The sequence below is a fragment of the Brachionichthys hirsutus genome, chromosome 21, assembly GCF_040956055.1.
Source record: "Brachionichthys hirsutus isolate HB-005 chromosome 21, CSIRO-AGI_Bhir_v1, whole genome shotgun sequence".
Classification (NCBI taxonomy): domain Eukaryota; kingdom Metazoa; phylum Chordata; class Actinopteri; order Lophiiformes; family Brachionichthyidae; genus Brachionichthys; species Brachionichthys hirsutus.
The window spans coordinates 1,262,302-1,277,771 of record NC_090917.1 but is presented as its reverse complement, the minus strand read 5'-3'; the positions used below and the strand labels follow the sequence as shown (position 1 = coordinate 1,277,771).

The 15,470-nt window shown below is 53.7% G+C and overlaps 1 protein-coding gene across 1 annotated transcript in view; it reads right to left on the bottom strand.

Moving 5' to 3' along the window:
* Positions 1 to 925: 925 nt before the first annotated feature.
* Positions 926 to 15,470, bottom strand: part of nrxn1a (neurexin 1a) — a 33,835-nt gene continuing 19,290 nt past the window's right edge. Inside the window, 14 exon segments of the mRNA XM_068754554.1 lie at positions 926 to 1,227; positions 1,376 to 1,454; positions 4,449 to 4,771; positions 5,577 to 5,666; positions 6,538 to 6,709; positions 6,778 to 6,959; positions 7,149 to 7,268; positions 8,037 to 8,063; positions 8,249 to 8,422; positions 8,694 to 8,884; positions 9,004 to 9,385; positions 9,556 to 9,678; positions 12,149 to 12,175; positions 13,124 to 13,327. Coding sequence (XP_068610655.1) covers positions 926 to 1,227; positions 1,376 to 1,454; positions 4,449 to 4,771; positions 5,577 to 5,666; positions 6,538 to 6,709; positions 6,778 to 6,959; positions 7,149 to 7,268; positions 8,037 to 8,063; positions 8,249 to 8,422; positions 8,694 to 8,884; positions 9,004 to 9,385; positions 9,556 to 9,678; positions 12,149 to 12,175; positions 13,124 to 13,327 — 2,396 coding nt within the window.

The window sequence follows — 15,470 nt, the reverse complement described above, 5'->3', positions numbered from 1 at the left end:
ATCCCAGCACAGACGGCTGGTCGAACCCTGCAGACTGAAAACCGCTCGGGGTGCGCGGCCGAGCCGTGGCGGTAAGGTCGGTAAGGTCGGATGGTGCCATGGCGTTGGATAAATCACCCGGAGTAAGATAATTCACGTGCAATAAGACCCCCCCCCCCCATCCCTCCCCCAAATGTTCTTCATATTCACCGTTCTCATCACGGGCGGCGCCGTTTTCACCAGAGTCTTGGGTCTTTTGCATTGCAGGTATGTGCGTGTGTGTGTGTGTGTGTGTGCGTGTGACACACAGTTGTGCGTCTGTAGGTAGCATCTGAAGTGTCAAGTATCCCGTCCAGGATTGTAGCTTTTAGTTTTTCTGCTGATTCCTCCTTGGTGATTTACAGGCGGCGTAAAACGCTGCAGCTCCGCAGCGGGACAAAGGCCACTCACCGTCTCCGTGGCGACACCCTGATTTCCTGCCCCCCCCCCACGGTGTGCTTGTTTCCTCAGCGTCCTCGGTGCTTCGTCGTGTCTCCTCTGGGAACAGACGCTTGGTGCTTTTCTAAAATCACCTTTGTCCCGTCGCTCCACACGCGGCGCTCGATGTCTTCCTAGACGGGATCGGCCCCGCCGTGGTAGCGGGGAGTGACCGGTCCTTTTTTAAAAATCCTGATGGGGCCCCCAAAATGGGTCTCAACCGGGAGCTGAACTGGTGCTTCTCTAAATCATTTGGAATGATGTTCATGTTCTCTGAGGCTCTGCTCGTTGGTAAATACTGTACAGTCTGTGTGTGTGTGAGTGTGTGTGTGTGTGTGTCGGGTAATTGGAGAGTAAACATTAACATCAGCATGTCTATGTCGTGTATGTGTTGTTGTTTTTTTTTTTTTTAGAATATATCTATTTATGTACATATACCATTATATATAAAGGCGAATGCGTACTGGCCTCAGACGTAGTACTCCTTGTCTTTGTTCTTCTTGTTCTTGGAGATCTTGGCGATGCCCAGCGGCTTGTCCTTGGCGCTGCCGTTGGGCTGCGTCGCCGAGTTGCTGATGTAGTTGCGGCTCTCGTCCACGTGGTACGAGCCCTCGTCGCGGTTGCGGTACTTGTACATGGCGTAGAGGAGGATGAGGATGCAGAGGGCGGCGGCCGCCACGATGCCCACCACCATCCCCGTGGTGCTGCTGCTCTCCCGCACCACCTCCGACGGACCCGGGAACACCTTCACCTCGGGGAGGGGGGGGCGGGCTGCAAGGAGGCGGGGGGTGGAGGGGGTAAAGAACATTAAAGCGCATCGCATACATGATTAATTTGCGTGTCAGGCTGGCGAGTGCAGCGCCGGGGCGAGACGGTACAATGTGGGGGGGGGGGGGGCGGACGCGTGCGCCTGCCTCACCCGAGCTGGGGTCACAGGGGTCGATGTCTTCGTCGTCGCTGGGGCACTCGGCCGACGCCACCAGCAGGTCGTCTGCAGACTGAAGAGTGAAAACACACAGACGTGAAGTCATTCGCACGTCCCGGAGACAACACCCCCCCCGTAGATGCAGGACAGCATCCACCCCATAACACTTTCCTCCCATCACCCCCACCCCGTGCATCGGAGAACACGCCGCGTGAATCCCATCAATAACTATCTCTAATTGATCGCACGGCGTGTAGATAACCTGCATCCATCCGCCGCTAACCTGCAGCTCCATGTCTTTTCCTCAAGATCCCTGCTCCTCTTGTTGCCATGGCAACTCTAAGTTCAGACCGTTAAAAACGATCGGGAATAAAAAAAATAAAAAAATAAGGGAGTGTGCGCCCTCAGTGGCGGCCCGAGCGCTGATTCTCCATTCCAGCCGGGGAAGAAAGGACGGAAAGACGTGAAATACGGAGGAGAAAGAGAATTTTAGGAGAAGCGACGAAGGAGTCGGCAGAGGAGCAAGAGGAGCAAGAGGAGCCAGAGTAAGAGGAGTAAGAGAAGTAAGAGGAGCAAGAGGAGGACTTCAAAGTGCTGCGGTCTTCACTTAACACTCTACTAATGTGCTCCACATATTCATGAAATACGGTTAAACATCGCTCGCCTCGGCGCGCCGGCATTAGAGACGGGAACGTGTGTGTGTGTGTTTTAATCACACGGGGGGGGGGCGTTCAGTGCCAGCGCTAAATTAAAATTGGATTGTGATGCATTGCAGTAGATGCTTTAAAGAATACAGGACAGCGGAGCCAAAAAAGAGAAGCGCTCCAGAGGCGGATTACAACCGGACAGGATCAAAGCGCTGGGGGGGGGGGGGGGGGTCCGCCGTGGTCCAGCTTCGCCTGGATGTCAAGCTGTTGATGCTCGACTCCCGTCTCGTTCCCCCGCTGCCTCTGGAACCCGGCCACTCAATAAACCCCCCCCCCCCCAGTGCCTTTGCCAGGATCCAAATAGCACAAGAACCAATCAGTGAGCAGGAAACACATCACCCCCCCCCCGACTGTCACCGATCAATATCCAGCCATCACGCTTGGTTATTGATCCGAACACGCCAACCTGCCCTCTGGAGCGACCCGTTTTACATCCAGCTAAAACAAAGGTGGCGAGCAAAAGGCCCGTCCCTCTGATCTGCGACGCCCCTTTCTCAGGTGAGAATTCCACCTGGAAAGTGTCAAATTGAACTATTGATCCACCGAACACACGGGGGGGGGGGGGGGCACGGACACACCGATCACCTTAAATCACAGCAACTTAACGGGCGAGGCGCTAAAGCGACGCCACCCCTCCGACCGCCCGCCGTCTGTCCCGCCCTCTTTTCTACCAGCAGGTTGGATGGACACAGATGCACAATGACAGAAGAGAGCGACAGAACGCAGAAAGAGAGGAATCTCTACCTGAGCGGCCGAGCAGTGCCAACGGCCGTCCATGCCCCCCCGACTGCTCAGTTCACACATCGCCGCCGCGCTCTGTCCGGCTCGCCAGCTACGTTCACAGCCGAAGATCAAAGGCACGCGGCACGTACGCGAGCTCTACAGCAGCCGAGCGCGCCCGGCGGCTCGATCGCTACTCAGACGCGTCGCCGCGGAGGCAGGAAGTCAGGACGACGAGGAGAGGAGCGCCGGCTCTACCGCTGCAGATGGTGAGATAGACTCGCACACCGCCTGCGTTAACAGCCTATCACTGGAGCGCAACCACGGGGAGGGAGGGAGGGAGGGGTAAATATGGAAGGGTATGGAGGGAGGGAGAGAGCCATGGAGGATAAAGGGAAAGAGGGGCGAGCGAGGGAGGGAGGGAGGAATAAGAGAGGGATGGTGAGCAGAGGGAAAGAAAAGATAGGAAAGACAGAGAGAGATGTTAAGGGGGAGGGAGGGTCAGGTGATTCCTGGGAGCCAATCAGGTGCAGCTCTGAGTCTCAGGTTTCTTCGATCAGTCTTCCCATCAAAGACACGCACACGCACACACACGTGCACACACGCACACACACCAAACATCAAAACAAAACTCCCTCTCACTGACTCTCGCTCTCCTCCCTCCTCCCTCCTCCTCCTCCACCTCCTCCTCCTCGCCGGCGCTCGGCTGTCCTGCATTATTAATCTCCCTCACATGAAAGAAATGATTAAACCGCGGACTTCAGGAGGAGGCGCACCAACGCATCGTCGCCGCACAAAGCCCTGGAGGTACAGCAGGAGGAGTGAACCCGAGGAGCAGGTTCGCTTCAACACGATTCGCCTGCCCCGGACCCAGAGCGCCTCCTCGCCGCACCTCCTCGCCGCGCCTCCCCGCCGCACCTCCTCGCCGCGCCTCCTCTGATGCAACGAGCCGCAACTCCCGCTTGCTGTTCTCAATTCACCTGTGTGTGAAGTGTGTGTGTGTGCGTGCATTCTGTGCTCATGTGTGGCACCGGTGGAGGCCAGGCTGGTTGCCAGGCAACGCTCAACAGCCTCAGTAGAGAGGGGGGGGGGGCGTCTTTTGCCTTTATTGCAGAGTTTTAACGCCGAGAGTAAAGAAAGAGATGCGAGGGAAGGCGGAACGAAGCGGCGACGGCGTGCGCGATCATCCTTCACCCGTGCTGCACACACACACACACACACACACACACACACGCACACACACACACACACACTGCAGCACGGCGAGCAAACCGTGGATCTGACCTACTTCCCTTCTGCTATCGACTCCAGCGTGCAACGCTGCAATCCCCATTTAGCACCGGCAGCTAGCGCAGGAATAGAGTGTTTAAAACGGGGGGGGTTGAAAGGCGCGAGTGTGAAAACCCGGTGACTCTGCAGCGCTCCTATCCATTATTGATGCTCAAGGCTGGGCGCGCAGCTCTGCGCTCTATTATTCATGTCTGAAACAGCTGGCGGTTTATGCACAGAGGAGCTATTCTCTATGGGAGAGAGAGAGAGAGGTGGGGAGCGGGGCTCACTATCGCCATGGCAACTTGTATCATCGGGGGGGGGGGTGATGATATTCGGTTTCTCTGCTGGCTCCGACGCCGTCTGCTCACCTGCTGCGTGGAGCCCTGCTTCCTGTTGGTGGCCGTGGTGGTCGTGATGTCACTGATGGAGGGGGCGGAGTCGGAGCGGTTGCCCCCGGCCGCGGCGCTGGACTGCGGCGTGATGGAGGAGGACGGCATGTCGCCGACCAGTCGCGCGCTGCCCTCCACCCTGATGTGGGGGTGGCCCTCGGCGGCCATGTTGAGGATGCGGAGGCCGTTGTAGTAGAGGCCGGAGAGCTGACCCTGGAACATGCCGGCGCTCTTCTCGCCGCCGCCTCCGCCTCCGCCCACGCGCACCGTCGTCTGGCTGTTGAAGATGGTCAGCTGACGACCTACACGCACACACACACACACCACGCGCACACACACACACACACACACACAGGAGAGTGTCTGAGTGTTACGCCCCCCCCAAGCCGCGGTTAGAGAATGGGACAGATCAAGCATGGCGGAGCAAACTGAAGCCATGGAGAACCGTGGAGAGAGAGAGATAACAGCGAGAGAGGAAGAGGAAGAGGAGGAGGATGATGAGGAGGAGGAAGAGGCAGCCAGAAAGGCCCTGAGAGGATGGGGCTGACAGAAGATGGCTGCTGTGCTGATGGCTGAGCGACACCACAGGCAGACAGTGAGACAGATCTAAGAGCTCTAAGAGCTCTATGAAGCATGCACAGGTTATAAGCTCTAGCGCTGTCACTGTTAAAGGGACTAGAGGCTAGTTTAAGGAGCTCTGCCGAAGTTTTAGAGGAAAACCTTTACATTAAAATCACTTTTACATCATTTCGAATTTACATAATTCTTACGTATCATTTAATTTAATCATCTACTCTTTAGTTTACAACTTGACGATAAACGGCATTATTAACAAAGCCTCTTTTATCAGTCTATCTTCTGATTTATTCACATTTAACATCTCTCCATCGTCCCTTTAACCTGATATTTATCATAGACACACTAGCAAGGTACGTTCACAGGCACTACAGTTTACACACTATTACACACTAGAGCTGATCAACTTTTAAATACTTAGTTATGGATTTAGATTTTTAGATGTTAGTCGATGGTGCACAGTAAAGTAGACTCAACTGTATTTTTTTTTAAAGCTGAAACTTTTAAGGAAATTTTAATCAGGGTTTTTACCTTTGTCGAGTAGCCAATCGTCAACTACTCGACCGAGCCGATAGGGGATTCGCTGTCTGGCGATGGCCAGGCGCTCGTTATCAATGTTGCCTTTAATTTAGAGATGAAAACACAGTAGTAATTACGCACATCCAAAACGTGGCACAGGAGCTGGATACAAAAAGAACAGCAATGAAAAGAAAGTAACGGTCTGCTCATTGTTAGCACGCCACTGCGTCGCGGTAAGGTCGGTGCGCCGAGCGGAGACGAATCGAGCGAGCAGACTCTTACTCTCTGTTCATTGGGGTTTACTTTAAAGAGACATTTCAGGGGTTAGCATCTGAAAGAGCACAGGGAAATAAGGTTACAGCTGCGTTTAGAGCTACATACAGGAAGAACCCGCACACACACACACACACACACCTCCCAACAGCTAGCATTTAGCATTTGAGATATCAGCTGATTGGGTTAAAGACTGCACTCTAAGATTAACACTTTGACTGTGAAGGAAACAACAAATTATTAAAAAAACAGAATACACTTTTATACACTTTTACTTATTTTAGTTCAACATTTAACTAAAAAAAAATATATATATATATAGCATGATTTTAAATTATTGTTTGTCCAAAATGCACCAACTGTTATTATTTTCTTTTATGGTGAGGAAAAGACCACCGACACCTGGATTGAATATTTGCATAAATTACATTTAACACTATTTAACAGGCCTGACATGACAAAGCTGGCTAAGTATGCTAGCTACTGTAAACGCTAACTCCTTTTATGGTTTAACAAGTCAAATCAGATCATCATCATATTTCATTTCAAACACAATAACGTAAAACAAGCTGCCGTCAAACAGGAGAACTGAGTGGGAGTGGGTCGGTTTGGACTAAGGTGTACTTAAACTCCGTCTCTGGGACGGGCAGTGCTGTGATGGGTCAGTGGGTTGGGCTTATGTGGGCGGGGCGGTGCCTACCTGAGGGGTAACGCTCTATGACAGGCAGGTCGTCCAGCTGGAGGGTCGCGTTGCCTCCGCTGCGGGTGAACCGAATTATATGGTACTTCCCGTCATTGACAAACTTGGAGCTCTCCTCGATGTTGATGTCATCGGTGCCGACGTTAAACACGACTCTAATGTTGCCTTTGTCCTGGGGGGGGGGCATTCATCAGTGGGGTTCATTTCATTTTCTCCTCGCACGCTTGTTTGTGAACTTACTATCTGCAGCTGGAGGTAGTCCCCCAGGCCGGACGCGCTGTCCACCCGCAGCAGGACGGCGTTCTTCTGTTGGGTGCTGAACCCGAGGGCCAGCCGGTCCGCCCTGGTGCTGGGGCGTTCGTTCGGGGGCCACGTGTAGACCACCACGCCTCCGTCACGCCCAAAGATGTACGTGGTCCCAGCTGGCCCAGACAGGTGAGTGAGCATTCATTGCATTTATAAACGCTGGGAGACACAACTTTTTTTTTTTTTTTGTCTGTGCCACCTCAGTCAGCACATGACAGCGCCCCCCCCCGGTGGTGGCTCTGGTGAAATGCACATAAAGCCGCTTGCACTGCGCTCTAATCCAACCAGACAGGCTCCAGACTCACCGTCGTTGCAGAGCGGCCCGGCGTAGGACGTCATGCTGCAGTCACAGGTGAAGCCCTCCCACTGCTGCAGGCACACCCCCTGATTGGAGCACGAGTCTTCTTGACAGGTGGTGCTGGGACCTGCAGCGAGAGAGGCGGCGGGGCGGGAGGTAAAATCTTTTTTAGATAAGCATGAACCGACAGCGTTTCCTTTTGGGGGGGGGGGGGGGGGGTTGTCTCGAGCCCGGTGTGTTTGGAAAATAGCCTTGTGGACCGCTGTGATGTTGTGATTAGTAGGATTAGTAGAAATAGCTGGGATGTTGTTACCATGGCTACCGCTGTCGAAGTGAAATGACGAAACTAAATCGGCGTCACGGGGTGAAATGTGGAGCGCATGCAGATGGCGAGGCGAGATGAGGACAGGAGGAGGGGCTTAAACACAAGAGGTCAGGGTTATGTTTTAATGGTCTTCGTGCCAATACTCTCTCTTCAGCAGTCCGTCACCATTCTCTCCCGGGCCTCGTGCAGAATCCGCACAGGAGGAGAATGTCAACGCTCTAAAATGAGGTTCTCCTTCACCGCTCCTCTGACTCGAGGCGAGGAGGAGCGAGTGTGAAGCGACTCACTAACGGAGTGTTGAAGTTTACTGGGAGTCAGTCGGAGGGGTTTGGAGCGCATGCTGGGGGGGGGGGGGGGGCTGTGGTTAACGCAAGCTAAGCGGTGGTGACGTCACCATGGTGACTGGAGTACAGGTCACCTCTGACCTTTGACTCTGGATCACTGGGATCCACACAAGACTGGACACCACTGGGTAGATTCAAGATACACACGCGCACACACACACACACACACACACACACACTCACCCTAACACACACGCGTCTCACATGCGCACACAAAGCGATATACCTTGCAAGTCAGCTTTCGTCAATGAAACTTTTGTCGGCCAATCAAAAATAAAAAAGCAAACAAGCAAATCAAAGTTAGATGGTTAGTCAATGCAGACGGATGAAGTGCCGAGAGCGGAACGACGCAGAGGAAGACGAGAAGGTAGAGAGTCAGCTTTACACACACAGCAGCGGCTCAGCCGGAGACGCCCGAGGCCGGGGGGGGGGACTCACCTTCGCAGCCCCGCTCTACTTGTCCCATGGTCGCCAAGGCGTCAGCCAAAAGGTCCGGCAGCCGGCCGTTCAGATCCACTGTTGCCAGGCAACCCTGGAATCCCTCCCGGGAGTGGACCAGCTTAGGCAGGTCTCTGTACATCTCTTTGGACACGCCCCCGATGTACAGGTCACCTGACGACAACAAGCAATGCAGAAAACACCAAACTCATCAGATCGGAGGGAAGAAATGACGCTTATCATATCGGACTGGGATTTATTGATTTCGGTATTGATGACTTTGATTTGCAGCTATTTCACTTCCCATCGTGTCAACATTGCCCCCCCCCCCCCCCATGAAGCACCCTTGTTGTATCAGCTGTTGCAAAAGCCACAATCGGCAGACAGAGTTTGCCCGTCTGCTTATCGGCTCGCTAGCACGCGCTCCTCTTATTGGCGTGCCTACCCTTTAAATCGAGGTTCTTGGCGCCCATGGTGGTTTGCGTGGTGACTTTGGTATCGATCTTGACCGTGTGGAGGTTGTTGGTGTCTCTGGATATGTGCACGTTGTGCCAGTGGTTGTCATTCAGGGGACTGTTCGAGTTGCCTTTAATGAGGTGCGCCCCGTTGCCCAGATCAGAGATGTAGTGCAAGTAGCTGCAGAGGGAAGGAGGACAGGAGGGAGGGGGGGGGGGGATTGATCGGCGCAGGATCAGCAACAACAGGGTCAAACATGTCGATCGATACAACGTTTTTGACCTCGGTGTCCGACTCACCCTTTGACCAGCTCCAGAACGATGAAGTCGTTGCCGTCGCCCCTGTTGTAGAGGACAAGGCCGTCGGGGGACGTCGTCTTGAACTGCATGAAGAGGTGCATGGAGTAGTAGGCCTGCAGCGTGGGCAGCGTGACGAAACTGGAGCGCGAGCGGAAGGTCACGGGGTCGGCCACGATGCTCTTGTAGCCGATGACGGCGTTGAGCTCGCAGTAATCGATGTCGCCGTTCTTGCAGAGGTCGATGTAGGGCATGCCGTTCAGCGCCAGGCCCTGCAGGTGGCCGATGAAGTTGGAAGGCACGGCGGGCATGAAGCGCTTCTCCGTCACGATGCCCGTCTCCACATTGTGGAACTCCAACTGGGTGTGGTCACCCGCCATCTGACCTGGTGGCAGGGGAGGGGGGGGGGGGGGGGTAAACCTCAGAGGTGAGGGCTATGGGAAGCTAACACCAAATGCTAATGCTAAGTGAAACAGACAGAGAACAGACTCAAAGGAGGAAAGAAAGAGTTGCTTTATCTTAAAAAGGGAGTGTAAATATGGTTGCTATGGTTACCTTCAACGGGCTGCAGGTCATCTACGGTGAGTTTGAGGCTCTTCCCACGCCGGACTACCCTCACTGTGTGCCACTCATTATCATTGAGGACCGACCCCGCAAAGATGGTCTCTGGGCCTTTACCTACACATAGCCCAGAGCACCATTAACAGGAGGCACCGGGAGCCGGCGAGAGAGAGAGAGAGAGAGAGAGACTAAAGAGGAGAAGAAGAAAGAGCAGGATCCGGACAGGTTGAATTCAACTTTAAGGACAGGAAGTGAGGAAATGGAGGGGGGGGGGGGGGTAGCGGAGGGAAGGAGGAATCAAACATATCCGTTTAAACACACTCCATCCACAGACAGACAGACAGACAGACAGGCAGACAGACAGACAGACAGGCAGCTCTCTGCAGATCGGCCAGCGAGACAGACAGGCGGAGAGATGAACGTAAATGGATGCCACGGGTGCCGAAGGCGGGGACTGTTCGTCACAACGGGCCCACGCCGAGACGGTCCATCTGTGGACGCATCGCTCCGACCGCCCACGCTAGCACCCCCCCGAGACGCTACACAACCCCCGAGATTACAGCCGCGCAAGATCCCTTCTTCCTGTTCCCCGAGGGTGCAATGCCGCAGCAGGCCTCGTGGTGGCACTAGACCCACACTGGAATATGGGAGAGCTCTCCAGGGTCCTGAGGAGGAACTCGAGCTGCCCCGTCATGACGGATCCGCCTGCTCCTAAAAACCTCTTCTCCACTTCCTCCGACTCGCTAAAAGCGCCCGGGCCGACCTTCAACGCGAAGCCCACATCCGCTCTGACACACACTCTCCTTCCTGCTCCGAGCTGCGGGTGGGGGGGGGGGGGGGGGGGGCGTCAGCGAGTCGGTGACCTATAGGAGGTAATCGTGTGTGTGTGTGTGAAATAAACTGACCCGAGCGGACCCAAGCGTGTCTACATCAGTCACGGGAGCAGCCAGGCAGCGACGGACGCACAACTCAGGTGGAGAAAGAGCCGACGGGAAAAAGGTAATGACAGGAAATAGGAGGCGCCAATCACAGCGGAACGGGAGTGTGAGGAAAAATGTGTGTTAGACGGGAGCGTTGTGTGTTCAGAGAGGACACAGGGCCCCCCCCTGAGGGGACTCAGCTGCGCTCTGGGCATGAGCGTCTCATCCCGTTACCATGGATCACTGCCCAACAGAGTGAAGGAAAGAATATGTGCATGTGTGTGTTTTAATTAGGTTTGTGTGTGTGTGTGTGCGTTTAAATAGGTGTGTGTGTGTGTGTTTGTGTGTGTGTGTGTTTAAATAGGTGTGTGTGTGTGTTTGTGCGTGTGTGTTTGCATATGGAACCAAATAGAGAATGAGCAGAAGGGCACACACACACACACACACAGACTGACACACGCCGCCGTGATGCTAAAGCATCCTACAACATGGAGACGCCGCACACACACACACACACACACAACGTACTGTTGTGTTTCTGTGTGTGTGTGTGTGTGTGTGTGTGTGTGTGTTTTGCTGCTGGATTATAACAGCAGGAGAATGAAAACAAAAGCACAGAAAGTGCTTCATATTTCATTAGCTCCAAACAACAAATGGCTTTTCCGCCGGATAAGCCTCGATCTCTCCCGTGCCGGGGCTTTTGTTTGACTGCTGAGTCGACTATTTCAGTGGCGCCTGGCTGTTAAATACATTTCTTCTTCTTCTCCTCCTCCTCCTCCTCCTCCTCTCGAATACAAGATGTATAATTTATCGTATGCAGACGGTGTGCCAGAAAACTGGCTGCCTGCTGAAATGTTCGTTGAGACAACCGGTCTTGGAAGTGGCCGACAGGCACGCAGGATAGCAACAGCGCTGTGAGGCTAGTGAGGTTTCTATGGCAACTGCAGTCGTCCATTTCACCACCTCTCTCTCTCTCTCTCTCTCTCTGTCTCGCTCTCTCTGTGGTCGTGACGGCGAGAAAATCCACGTGAGGGAATTAAACTCCGTCAGGGATTCAGCACCACTTGCAACAGCGTGAACGGGAACACACACGCACACGCACACGCACGCACGTGCACACACACACACGCATGAGCAACGAAACGAACACAGAACGCAGGGTGAATGAAACGGCAGCTGGAAATCCCTCATGTCGAGTTGAGAGAGAAGCAAAAAGCAAACAAAGAGGGAGACCAGACGGACGTCGGGATGAAGGCGCGGGATGGCGCTCCTTTCCCTCCGGCGTGAAGGAGAGCGAATTAACCTGCATTCAGCCACCAGGTACCACTCACGGCGTCTTTCGCTCATTCCCAGAAGCCCGCGCTTCACCTGAACGCCTCGTGCGCATCTTTCCTTCCTCTCCTCTCCTATTCCCCCCCGCCGTCCTCTCTTCTGTCTATCCTTCTTCTAAAATGGCCGACCTGGAAAACCCTGGCCCTCAGCAAAATAAATATAAAAATAAAATAATATAGACACACGGAGCGATGATATGTTGAATAAGGGATTAGGAGAGGATGGACTGATAGGACAGAAAAAGAGACACACATAAATAAACAATCTGCACACGCACACACGCACCCGCACACACACACAGAGGAGGAGGGGTTAGGTGATGGAGGATCACTTACTGGCTGTACAGTTTATCCTGATACAGTCTGGAGGGAGAGCAGAGCAGAGGGTTAATGCTGCACACAAACACACTTTCCATGCCCCGGGGACGCACACATCGACACACCCCGCACGCACCCTGCTGGGAAAACAAGCGCCTCCCCGTTTGCAATTCAAAAAAAGTCGCAATTTCCAGCCGACGGTCACTCAAATCTATCGATCGGCTTGCAGACGTTTACGTTTGAAAGCGGGAACACGTTTCGGAGAGCGCGGCGTCCCAGCATGAGCTGCGTGCTCATTGGCCGCTCTGGCCTGAGCGACAGATTCAGCCACCAAATCAGGAGGCTGAGACGAGTCGGGCGTGTCGGTTTGTCTGATGACATCAAACACATCCCGAGATTTTTTTTTTTTTTTTTTTTTTGTCGCCCATCCAGAGCAAAAGTCTCCACAAATAACTGGAAGATTCAGCCTCGATATTCGGGGCGCGTATGTAGAAGATTTGTATTTTTTCTTTTACCCATGATGCCTTGGTGTGTCGTGTGGCGTCAACCACAGAAAGGGCGCGGCTGCAAACAACCAGAGACCGACACATGCACCCCTGTGTAAAGTCTACGAGCGTGTGATGGATGGGGGTGAACTGTACAATAACAGGAAGCCATGTTTTTGCGTGTAGTTTCGCGCGGCGTTCACTACGTGTGTGTGTGTGTGTGTGTGTGTGCGCGTGTGTGCGTGTGTGTGTACAGTTTGCAGGTCTTTGTGTTGAATGTGTTGGGGATGCACAGGTCCACTGGGAGTGAGCAGAGAATGCAGCTTGAGGCTTGACCCTCTGTTCAACATAGAAACAATGCTACGAACGTTAGCCGTGTGCGTGTGTGTGTGTGTGCGTTTAAAGACAAGCTGCTCATGCATCGTACTGCTAGAATGTTCCGGATGTACCAGGAACGTGGCGACATCGAGGCAGGGAGGATTTCCGTGTTCGGGCGAATGCGACGTACCGAGGTTGACGGTGAGTCGGACGCGGCCCCCGTCCAACTCCAGGCGAAGGGTGTCTGCGGAGTTCCGCGATGTGGTTGCCATGAGAACGCCGTAGGCCCGCTGGGAGCGGAAGCGTAGCGAGACATCCTCTGCCTCGGTGTGCATCGCCACAGGCAGCTGCACCTTCATGAACTTGCTGCCGTCGTACGACAGGATGGTCGCGTCTGCACGAGACACACGGGGGCGATGCACCAGGGGCGGCGGACGAGGGAGGCGGACGAGGGAGGCGGGCGGGAAGAGGAGAAAACATGAAAACATCCACGTTTGACAAGCGGCGAAGAGACAAAGCTAATTTGACGTGGAGTGAATCGGGTTTAAACGTGACAAAGTGTGCTGCAGCCCCGCTTTACTGCCGAGCTACGTCACGCTGATGCTCCCCATTGAATTACTCCGTCTCTTCCTGCCTTAATTCATCATCATCATCATCACTCCCTCGCAAAAATGTAAAAAGAGCCGCGCAGATGGCCGGCTCTGATCCGGCGGACTCAGAATAAGTGGCAGTGGGCGTGTTCGCCCCGGAGCCATCGTGTAACAAGCTCAGGTGATCCTGCTTCAATGTCCTTCGTCTCATTTGCATATTTATGAGCTCTCCGGGCTGCTACCTGCTGGGGCCAATCCCCAGCCTCTAAACTGTTTACCTCAGAGGACCTTGTGTCCCCCCCCCCCCCCCATTGGCTGATTACATATAGAGCTAAAAACCCTCTCTGCGTGCCTGCGAGTCTTTATCTCTCCCTTCTTATATCCCTCCATTCCATCCCTTCTGCGCTTTGCCTCCCTTTCGCTCTCCCTAAGACGTTTGGTGCCAAGGCAAAAAAAAAAACCCAAGAGAACAGGAAGGGAGGCTTCATGAATACCGATGAGCCGAGGAGGGAAAGTGAGCGATAGCGCGCGCACGTGTGTGTGTGTGTGTGTGTGTGTGTCAGAATAAGTGAGTGAATTAAAGTGTGAACAGAGGAGGGTTTCGTAAAGCCAGAGTGAGGGGGAAGAGAAAATAGGGACAGAGCAAGATAGAGGGAAAGAGTGGGGGGGGGGGAGCTCTTGGCTAAAATGCAAATGAACCCTCATTAACTAAAAAAAAAAGGTGGTTGGTCTGTTATACCGCACACACACACTCACACACACACACACACAAACAAAAACGTGCACACATTTGCGATGAGGGAGACAGGCGACAGCAGCTGACTCTCTAATCGGGCAAATGAAGGAGGAATGGAAGCAGGGACGTAAATCCCTGCCACATGAGATCTGCGTGCGACAGATCGGTGACGAAACCACGTGAAAGACGAGGACGGCGTCTCGCCCGTCTCTCGCCGCCCTCCAGCTTCCCCCCCCCCGGGACGCCGTCCCCAAACCGGCCGGCTCCTCCGCTGCTATCTGTGGGTCTGACGGGTGGAGCGGATGGATCCATGATTTTATTTTAGCGCTTTACTTTACATTCTTAAGATATTTTCTTATTTTCTCAGTAAATAACTGCTAAATTGTTTTTTTAAATGAATCCACAATTATTTATCGTGTTAATATTCACAGTCACTTAACTTCAGACTAACTGCACTCTGAAACCATTAAAACCATTATTTCCAGTGTTTTTTTTGTGTGCCTAACTGGGTGGCTGCTGCACATTGAGTACGAAAGGCCCTTTGGAATAGCATCAATTATGCATAATTACTAACAGACGGAGATTTATCCTGTTTTGGGTCGAAGGAGTGCGAAAGTGTAAAGCTTTAGTAAATCCTCTTGACATATTCCGGCAGGGATGAGAGACCAGGAAGCAAAACCCGACAAAGGTGTGCAACGTGCTGCTGGAAATAAAGACTTTGAGCCGGAGCGTGACGACATTCTGTTCATTAAAGAAGGAAAAGAAAGGGGGGGGAGGAGGAGAGGCGAACCGCAGGTAGAGGGCGTAAACATGCCCAATCATTCTCTCCGTCTGCTTCTCCATCTGTGCTTCCTTGAGTCCGCCGAGCCACCAGTTAGTGACCCCTCAGTGCACACGGCCAGCGGGACGAAGAGCGGAGGCAGAGGAGGGGAAGGCGGAGCTGAGGATGCGCCGACAGGAGGAGCCCGCGCCGCAGATGCGGACCCCAAACGGAAGCATTTTTTTCCCCGGGGAGTTTGCGTCTGCGTCTCCTGCCAGACGGCGGCGCGTCCGTCGCTCGGGATGCGTCAGCAGTCGAGGCGCAAAACAACGTTCTTCTCCTCTCCGTGTCTCGTCTCTGCCAAACTGTCCGACTCCTCATTCTCCCTCAGCCTGAATCCTCATAATCCCCCCCCCCCCCCCCCCCCGTCAGATTTTTCTGCTCCTGTCTC